This window comes from Rhagoletis zephyria, unplaced genomic scaffold (genome assembly GCF_001687245.7).
Source record: "Rhagoletis zephyria isolate East Lansing unplaced genomic scaffold, Rhagoletis_zephyria_1.1 Rzeph_scaffold_00295, whole genome shotgun sequence".
Lineage (NCBI taxonomy): Eukaryota > Metazoa > Arthropoda > Insecta > Diptera > Tephritidae > Rhagoletis > Rhagoletis zephyria.
In genome coordinates, this window is record NW_016157379.1 from 90175 (window position 1) to 100481 (window position 10307).

Below are 10307 nucleotides of genomic sequence, written 5' to 3' on the forward strand. Positions count from 1 at the left end.
CACACCAACCGACGTCCACCTTGGTGAACGTAAGTTCCGCAGGGCTGTCACCGCTGCTGCAGCTCGCTTCGTACCGGCAGGATGTATCACCGACCCACGTCCAAATTTCCCTGCTAAAGCGGATCTCAACGCGGAGATTCGGCAGCTAGTAAACGTACATAAGCGGAAGAAATGGGAAGAGCATCTGAAGACCTGTAACTTCACCTCTGGTGTGAGTAAGCTTTGGTCAACCGTGAGGTCACTGTCCAATCCGACGAAGCACGACGACAGAGTCGAAATTTCCTTCGGCGACCATGCTTCGTCGGACCCGGAGCGATGCGCGAGCTATTTTAGCCGGCAGTTCATACTGCATCCTCCGGTGGACAAAGCCAAGCGTCGAGTGACCAGAAGGCTGCACAAACTGCCAACAACCTGTGCCCCCCTTGCTTTCACTTGCGGTGAAGTTCAGGTGGCCATCGGGAAGGCGAAAGCCTCCAAAGCCATGGGTCCCGACGGAATATGCATGCTGATGCTGAAAAATTTGGGTCCTGCGGGGGTAGCGTACCTAACGGAGGTCCTCAATTTGTCAATGGCCACTCTCATCATCCCAGACATCTGGAAGGTGGGGAGAGTGGTCCCACTGCTCAAACCGGGGAAACCTGCCAACAAAGGAGATTCGTATCGTCCGATTACACTCCTTTCCCCGGTAGCGAAGACACTCGAGGCCTTGCTACTCCCGTACTTCACAAACCACCTGACCCCAGCGAAGCATCAGCATGGTTTCCGTAAAGTGCACAGTACAACAACAGCACTTAACGCCATAAACACTCAGATAACTCGTGGCCTTAACCGTAACCGTCCCTGTGAGAGAACGATTCTAGTAGCGTTGGACTTGTCAAAGGCGTTTGACACCGTCTGCCATTCCACGCTACTAGAAGATATAGAGGCCTCCTCTCTCCCACAGAGGCTCAAACGGTGGTCGGCAAATTATCTGAGTGGTCGACATTCGTCGGTAATGCTTAGAGACAGATCGAGCAAACTTAGAAAAATAAAACAGGGGGTTCCAGAGGGTGGTGTCCTTTCCCCGCTATTGTTTAACTTTTACATTTCAAAGCTCTCTCAACTACCATTGTCTCGATCCGCCGACGATTGCTCGATTTGCGTCTGGGAATGGAATTGATGACCTGTGTTCGAAAGTGAACGGGTATCTCTCTGAACTTTCTCGCTTCTTCACTGCAAAGTGTCTAGCCCTCTCCCCTACGAAATCCTCCGCGACCCTGTTCACAACCTGGACGAAGGAGGTCAGGCTACCGCTGGGGATTCACGTCGATGACACACCAATTCCGACGGTGAATAACCCCAAAATACTCGGAGTAACATTCGACAGCCTGCTCTCCTTCTCTGCGCACGCAACCGCTATTGTCAATAAAGTACAGAGCCGCAACAAGGTCCTCAAGTCGCTAGCCGGCAGTACTTGGGGCAAAGACAAATAAACCTTGCTGGCAACATACAAGGCAATAGGCCGGCCGGTTTTAAACTACCAGTGTGGTCGCCGGGACTAGTAGGACGCAGTGGATGAAGCTACAGACGGCACAAAACCCAGCACTTAGGACAGCGACCGGATGCCTCCTGATGTCACCAGAACACCACCTCCACGATGAGGCGAAAATGCTCCCAATTAGGGAGCACAACACGATGCTCTGCAAGCAGTTTCTGGTTGGGAGCCACAGATGTGGCCACCCAAATAGACAGCTGCTTGCAGAGGAGCCCTCGCCGAGGCACGTCAGGAGGCATCTATATGAACTCACGGACGAAGTCCAGAGGTTCATTAAGCAGCCTCTGGACCCGTCAGCTTACAGACAGGCCCTGAACGGCATTCACAGGGTCGTAGTCTCGAGTTATGTAGAATCAAGACCTCTGAATGCCGTTCTAGGCACACAAACACCGGACATTGACGCGACGGAGCTCCATCTGCCTCGGGACCCCAGAACAACAATAGCCCAACTTCGCTCAGGATACTGCAGCAGGCTAAACTCCTACCTGAGTAGGCTAAATGCGGATGTGCCGAACGGTGTCCGGCATGCGGAGAGACCCCTCACGACTCGAAACATCTCTTCGCATGCCCGGAACCCTAACGGCGTCGTCCCTGTGGACCGACCCCATAGAGGCGGGGTTGTTGTAGCCGCTACAGCAACAACAACAACAACAGGGGACCTGTCAGCTTATCGACAAGCTCTGAGCGGCGTTCACAGGGTTATGTAGACTCCAGACCTGTGAATGCCGTTCTAGGAGCACAACCACTGGACATCGACGTGACGGTTCTTCATTTGCCTCGGGAGACTAGAACCACAACAACCCAACTTCGCTTTGGCTACTGCAGCAGATTAGACGCAGATGTGCCAAATGAGTGTCCCACATGCGGAGAGACACCCCATGACTCGAAACATCTCTTCGTATGCCCGGAAAACCCGAAAACACTAACGCCTTTGTCCCTGTGGACCGATCCGATTGAGGCTGCATGCTTCTTAGGGCTTCCGTTAGTGGAGTTTGACGACGACTGAGATATTAACCGATCTGGGCGGGGTTGTTGTAGCCGCTACAACAACAACAACAACAACAACAACAAGGGCATTAATGGTGTGTAGGCGTTTACCAGGCAAGCCTTGGTGTGCAGCCCAAAGATCCTGATACGACAATAGAAATTACATATGACCACCCCCGGGTTTTGAGAACTCATTTAATCACGGTGAGAAAGTGAAAAAACTTCAACGTCTAGCCTTTGTACGTATTTCGGGAACGATGCGCACATGTCCGACGGTTTTGGAAGAGGACAAGTCTTATCATCCACGAGCATGAAGAGGCTAGAATCCCAGCTCCCATTAGCCCTTCCCCAAAGGTTATATGAACCATGCCATTGTTTTCGAGAGGACATTCAAAATAGCGCTCTGCAGCAAAGTAACCTGGAGTAACTCCATTATGGATGGATTTGTACATGCCATCGCTATACCGTGGTTACACATTCCTTGTCAAGTTTAAATTGGAGATAAATCGGTTTCGGTTTTGTGCCATAGTCAGTGTCCTGAACAGCATAATAAACTATTGTACTTACAATTAGCTCTTTGTTTTTTATCGAGGCCTGTGCTTTCGCCGCCTGCAACGCTTGTCTCATTGCCGCTTCTTCGATTTTCCTTATTCTCTGTGGAATTGTGCTGTAAATAGAAATAACAAACCCGTTGTGAAATCTTCATTATTACCAACATTTCTTATTACCTCTTCGGTTTTTGTATTACTAAGCTCAGTTTGCACACTCAGCTCGCCCTGTTCACCAATAGATATCGAAAAGCTTAAAGGAAACCAGGAGTTCTGGCGACCATTTGGTGAGGTATTAGTTTGAGTTCTTGTAGTGCTGGAAGTTGGAGATTTCCTATTTTAAATTTGTAGTGAGAATAATAGGAATAGCCGAAAACTAAAGCACACTTACCTATCGGGATGCACAAAATGACAATCGCTGCGAGAGCAATTTATGCCATAACGACAGGGCTTATTTGTATTCAATGCTGGACTCTCTGATGGTGTGTGTAAATTACGATTCAATTGTCTTCGCAGGAATCCCAAATCTTTTTCATTGCTCAAACCGCAATTGATTGCCAGTATTTGTGGAAGACAAGTGACCTTAAAAAAGAGGAAGTTCTCTTTTACTTGTACTTTATATGATAAATATAATTAAATAACCTTAACACTTTGCTTGGTAGGTGAGAATTTCTTGCAATGTTCGCAAAAGGCTTGTATGTGCTTTTCCGTGCTTAGAGAGCCTTTAAGAATGGAACCAAAATTGAATTGTTCAATTTCTTTGACATGCAATGGATAACTAAGATTACAGGCCAATAGTATGTTTTGTTTAGTTTTCTACAAAAATAAAAATAAAAGCGATTCAGTTATACCAAACACGGTTAAATTATATAAAATGTCACTCAATATGTTTTGTAACAACTACCTCGTTGTTGCATTTCAAACAGCGGTTTATGCAATCTTGCTTGGTACCGAATAGACGACTGATTTCCGATTCTTCATTAATTTTACTTCGTTCGCGATCATCGTCTGTGAAATATTTGTATTTTACTCACGAAATTAGTTTAATTAAGACAGGGTATCAACTTACCGCTTTTCATATCGATGGTTTGAAATATTTCGCCCGATTTACTGCTTAGGTCCACAGCAGGTTTTTCGATGCTAGTCGAGTTTTCTTCTAGATGATTTTTATTTGCCAAGATAAGATATATTTTTATTTAAATTATATAACATATATAAAAATAGTATACACAAATATTGAGATTCATTTTGTAGGCTTCAACGCTTACTGGCCCCATAGTTTTGAGAAGAAAACAACAATTTTATAAGTAGATGCAAATGTGATGCATAATCAGTTTTTCAAACGAAATTCGAATTCTTTGATCCGTCAAAATCCATATAGTGATTCCCTATATAAAAATTCTTGACCGAAAACATTAAGTGGTACGTGATAAGTTTAGTGAAGAAGTTACAGGCACATACAAATTATGTAGGAATTAAAATATAGTGTTTGAAAACAAAGTAATAAGACTTTTTGCATTCTTGTTTCTTGATGCGAAGATATGTTTTTCTTAACTAATCGTTTATACTTCCATAAAAATATGAACAAGTATGCATCGCAAAGCTATAAAAATAAAAAGTTGTGTTGTAAATAAATTATAAATACCGGAACTGCTTGTGCTTGTTGCGCTATTCAAGCGACTTTTTTTATCTGAGTCTACCATTTCATAATGCATCTGATGTAGAATAAAACGATTCCAATTCTGCAGAAACAGGCCAAGTATTATTCTAAGTAATTTAAAAAAAAATTTTAAATTAGCTTACCTGTATAAGATTTATTAAATTAACATTGGACGAACGATCGGACAGTATAAGACCCAGTGCCGATGCTTCAGGCACCGTACGAAATGAACGTAGAAAATTGCTGGCTTGACATGGTGTTGCAGCTGTGTTTAAAAGGAATAAAATTTATTTAAAATAAATTTTTATTGCGACAAAATCAAATGTACATATCGTTGCGCACCTGAGCTTTTATCCAACATATTGAAGAGGAAACCGAGTTCACAGGACAAACAAAACTCCTTTTTGCAAGAATGTTCAATCAGTTTTAGACGCAGGGGCTCAATAAAATATAATATCTGAAAAAAATTTAAGGAATGCAAGAATTTTTTGAAACACTATCATTAACATTCAATTTTTCAATTTCAACACCACATTAGAGGAACTAATTTTGAACTCTTACAAAAAGAAAAGTGAGGCCAAATATTTTTACCTGCAACATGGAATTGCAATAGGAGTTGGGTAATGTTGCTTCCAGTCCGGCGAAACACGTCTGATTGTGTAGCTCAAAGTCAAAGTCTTGGGTACCCAATTTCGAATACTTCAATTCCACTTTACGATAACGCCTTGGTATGATTTTTACGCCACTTTCCGCCGTTTTAACCGTGCTCGGCAAGCCATTACTGTTAGTGGTCATGTTATTCGGCGTTTCAAGTACATATGGTATTTGATTGCGACGTGCTGTACGCGGGTTCGGCGAATAGCCAATGGGCCCTTGCATCTTCATATTGTTAATAACATCTGCTTCAATGTGTTTTGGTCGCCGATATTGATAGCGTAGCAGCTCGGGTGGCCAATCGGAAAACCATCGGTTACCAGTCACCAAGTGTGGTAAGGCAACCGATGATAGCGGAAATGAGGTGTCTGTAATAGGCACAAAAGGCAACTGCGGCACTGGATCAGCAAATTCCGTATTTCGCGAGAAGGCATTAAATTGGGGCTGTGGTGTATTGACGGCGGCGATTACGCTAATATGACCTGATTGAGCACCAAAAGCCATTGCCTGTGATGAGGAACACACATCGAAACTCAGACACTGACTGCCGGTCGTATTGATTTGGTACATAGATACTCGTGGTTCGCTCAATTCAACAGTGTCGACTAATTGTACTTGTCCGTAGCTAGAAACTACAGCTAACCGTGAAGTCTGCGATGGTAGAAACTTTAAAAGCTGTGGATCGATTAGCACTTGTATGGGTGATATCGAACGCAGCATGCGTAGATCATAAACCATGAGGAAACGATCGACGGCCAGTGTGCCTTGTCGGCCGCTATATCCACATGAGATGAGATAGTTTCCCTGTACATCGAAATCGGATAAACTACCAGTGTGAGTCTTGATAGTGTGCTCTACATGTAGCGAATTCAAATCGCGCAATGTCACCATGCCAAACGGGTCCCCGGCGAATAGGAAGCGTGAATTTTTGCGAAGCACTGTACAGCCTGTTGATCCAATATTTTCCTGCAGATCACAAAATATATATAAATTGCAGCTACTATACAGTATACATAAATGTTTAAGCGTACTTACCACTTTCGTTTCTTTCAGTGTACGGAGATCAAACTCGATCATTTCATCTTGCAGACCTGCCATGACCAAACGATTTGGTGTCAGCTGTTGCATACACACCATTTCAGTCATGCTCTTCGAGCGATGTGTAAACTTCGGTATGCCACGACGTATCTGATGTCTCAATGACGTTTGCGTCAGCACCAAAATGCCAGCGTCAATGGTTATGATCTGACGAACGATATCGCTGGCATGCACTTGGAAAGAGGTGTACTTTTGTAATGTGCTGCTGTAATACGAAGTGACGTGGCCCTACCAGAGACACAATAACCAGTTAATACAACTTTAATCAAAGTTATTCTCGGTAATATTTTTTCGCTTACTCCCTGATTACCCATCCAGAGCAACTCCTCATAATCATCAAATGCGAGTGCCGATACACCAAAGTTTTCGCCGCCATCTGCCAGAATGGGCACCAGTTCCATGTAGCCTGGGTCCCCGGAGCTAATATTGAAGCCGTTGAAATTTGGCGAAAAGTGGCCAGTGCTGCGTTGGCCGCCGCCATCGTAGACATCTGTACGAAAGCAAAAGGGAAAAAAGGAATTAACAAACCATAATTAAATAAAAAAAGGTGTGATTTTCTTCAACTTCAATCTAATGGCACCTTTTTCCACTTACTTAAAATGTCCTCTGGCGGTTCGGTGCCACAATAAACATAATCCATAAATTTCTGAACCCACCCACAAACACTGTTTAATACTAGCTATATGCCAACTGCTAACTTTACACGTTTTTTGTGAGGAAATCGTGGTATTTATTGTTAAAACTTCCTAAATTTAAAATGAATTCGTAAAAATACAAAATTTCTCAACAAATTTTCTCCGATTTCTCTGATGACTTTTTATCATTTCTGTTTTCGGCTCCCTTCTGAAGAAGAAGAAAAAGTCCCTAACCGATTCGCAATATTGCATAAATGTCCCAGCCAGTGTGCTAACGCTACCGCACATGCAGTAGATCTACAGCAATATTTTTTAAATTTTAATCTCTAGCAGTGATGGAAGAGTATGCACCATAGTGCCATTTTTGGCACTTTCATTCACAGAGGCCTTTTGGCACAATTCGTCCTGTTTTGGCTATATCATAAAATACAGAAACTTGAAATAAAATGCCACTATATAACAAATAATCACATACCACTTTATAGATTAAAAACCTACAAAAGGCGAAAATTGAAATCACTAAAAAATCAAATTAAAGCGAAGCGCACATTAGCGCGATTCCATCGTTGCGAATACGTTGCGAATTCGGCTGTTAACTTCGAATCCGCAAACGTGCGCACACTTGAGCGATTTTTTCGCGTCGATTTCCGATGTACAATTCACTCAATTTTCCCTTTATTTCGTGTATTTTCGCACTCGGCGTGCCCAAATCGTACAAAATACTATTATTACGAACGTTTTATTAGTTTTTGTACATTACACGTTTTTTTTTCTTTGCCTTTATTGCTGTGACACCTTTCTTCTTCTTCTTTGACGCCTTCAAAACGCTGCAAGCCGCGTTTCGAACGCGTCAATAGAGAGGAACATTGAATGTTCGAAAAATTCGCAGCGACGGAATTGTGCAAGTGTGCGCTAGCGCATTAAAATGTATGGGTAGCATTGTTGTAATTTTTGGGCTTGCGGGTTCGCAACGACAGAATCGCGCCAATGTGCGCTTCGCTTAAGGGCCGTGAGAAATATTTACAAACCGCTTATTTCAAAAAAAAAGCAAGTTTTTAATTCAGAATTTTTAGAAAGATTTTACGTTTGCAGCCGATAATTTTTGATTTTTTTTTCTGAAGGTGTCATATATTTTCATCCATTAAAAAAATTTCTGAACACTTTTATATGGGAAAAAATCCTTGAAATTGAAAACTTGCAAACTTTTAAAAATTCTGAATTAAAAGTTTTTTTGTTGGGAAACCCGCTTTTGTTCTAGATGCAGTTATATATTTTGAAATAGGGTCTTTCGATTGGTGTTATCGGTTTTTAGATATCTCCTCTAGTTTCCAAGATATTGACTTCAACTTTTTTGATGATATAGTAAAAATTTTGTTGGTGATGCAGTCATATTAAACTAATCAATATCTTAAAAATGGCGTTCTCAGTTTTTGGATATCTTCTTTAGTTTCCGAGATATTGTGTAAAAAGTGTCGTTACTTTGGTCGAAATTTTGATCACATTTTGTCGTGTTTCTTACAAAGTGGCTTACGAAAAAATTTTACTAAAGAAAACCCTTCATAAACTCAAAATTAATTAGCAATAAACATTAAAAATAAAATAATTTAAGAATTTTGTGCACTACTAACATTTTCAGAGACTTTGGAGAAAATCTATCTTCGCGTCTTTGAGAAATTGCATTCCAAACTTCAATCGCGCTTTCCCACAACCTGCCGAAATTAAAATACCACAATCTTTTTCCCAGGCGACGATGGCTGCGTTTCTTTATACATTCCGGATAATCCCATTTCACAGCCGGAATAAACAGAATGCGTTTGAAATATACGTCAACATACCATCAGGAACGTTCTAAAGAATAAATAAACAAAAAAGTTTATTCCAAACATTCGGAATGAATAAAGAAATGCAGCCGATATATGTGTGTAAAAATGTTATAATACCTATATGTCGGTGTATTTCCCCTCTGTAATTGAAATTATGGGTAATTTTACTATGAATTTATGTATGTATCTAAGGAATCCTCCATAAAAGTGTTTTANACGCTGCAAGCCGCGTTTCGAACGCGTCAATAGAGAGGAACATTGAATGTTCGAAAAATTCGCAGCGACGGAATTGTGCAAGTGTGCGCTAGCGCATTAAAATGTATGGGTAGCATTGTTGTAATTTTTGGGCTTGCGGGTTCGCAACGACAGAATCGCGCCAATGTGCGCTTCGCTTAAGGGCCGTGAGAAATATTTACAAACCGCTTATTTCAAAAAAAAAGCAAGTTTTTAATTCAGAATTTTTAGAAAGATTTTACGTTTGCAGCCGATAATTTTTGATTTTTTTTTCTGAAGGTGTCATATATTTTCATCCATTAAAAAAATTTCTGAACACTTTTATATGGGAAAAAATCCTTGAAATTGAAAACTTGCAAACTTTTAAAAATTCTGAATTAAAAGTTTTTTTGTTGGGAAACCCGCTTTTGTTCTAGATGCAGTTATATATTTTGAAATAGGGTCTTTCGATTGGTGTTATCGGTTTTTAGATATCTCCTCTAGTTTCCAAGATATTGACTTCAACTTTTTTGATGATATAGTAAAAATTTTGTTGGTGATGCAGTCATATTAAACTAATCAATATCTTAAAAATGGCGTTCTCAGTTTTTGGATATCTTCTTTAGTTTCCGAGATATTGTGTAAAAAGTGTCGTTACTTTGGTCGAAATTTTGATCACATTTTGTCGTGTTTCTTACAAAGTGGCTTACGAAAAAATTTTACTAAAGAAAACCCTTCATAAACTCAAAATTAATTAGCAATAAACATTAAAAATAAAATAATTTAAGAATTTTGTGCACTACTAACATTTTCAGAGACTTTGGAGAAAATCTATCTTCGCGTCTTTGAGAAATTGCATTCCAAACTTCAATCGCGCTTTCCCACAACCTGCCGAAATTAAAATACCACAATCTTTTTCCCAGGCGACGATGGCTGCGTTTCTTTATACATTCCGGATAATCCCATTTCACAGCCGGAATAAACAGAATGCGTTTGAAATATACGTCAACATACCATCAGGAACGTTCTAAAGAATAAATAAACAAAAAAGTTTATTCCAAACATTCGGAATGAATAAAGAAATGCAGCCGATATATGTGTGTAAAAATGTTATAATACCTATATGTCGGTGTATTTCCCCTCTGTAATTGAAAT

The 10307-nt window shown here is 40.9% G+C and overlaps 1 protein-coding gene across 4 annotated transcripts in view; it reads right to left on the reverse strand.

Moving 5' to 3' along the window:
• The window catches only part of PAN2 (PAN2-PAN3 deadenylation complex catalytic subunit PAN2), a 25623-nt gene extending 18283 nt beyond the window's left edge, over nt 1–7340 (reverse strand). For 2 of the 4 annotated variants that reach the window (XM_017610254.1, XM_017610252.1), the window contains exons 1-13: nt 7076–7340; nt 6781–6971; nt 6419–6709; nt 5321–6349; nt 5072–5186; nt 4873–4994; nt 4715–4811; nt 4139–4225; nt 3974–4077; nt 3712–3885; nt 3461–3651; nt 3250–3403; nt 3089–3188 (exon numbers count right to left, since the gene is read on the reverse strand). In XM_017610254.1, coding sequence (XP_017465743.1) covers nt 3089–3188; nt 3250–3403; nt 3461–3651; nt 3712–3885; nt 3974–4077; nt 4139–4225; nt 4715–4811; nt 4873–4994; nt 5072–5186; nt 5321–6349; nt 6419–6709; nt 6781–6971; nt 7076–7121 — 2701 coding nt within the window. In that variant the 5' untranslated portion in view covers nt 7122–7340. The remainder of the gene's footprint in view (nt 1–3088; nt 3189–3249; nt 3404–3460; nt 3652–3711; nt 3886–3973; nt 4078–4138; nt 4226–4714; nt 4812–4872; nt 4995–5071; nt 5187–5320; nt 6350–6418; nt 6710–6780; nt 6972–7075) is intronic. The other 2 variants (XM_017610253.1, XM_017610255.1) reach the window with 2 other exon arrangements.
• Between the last annotated feature and the right edge of the window lie 2967 nt (nt 7341–10307).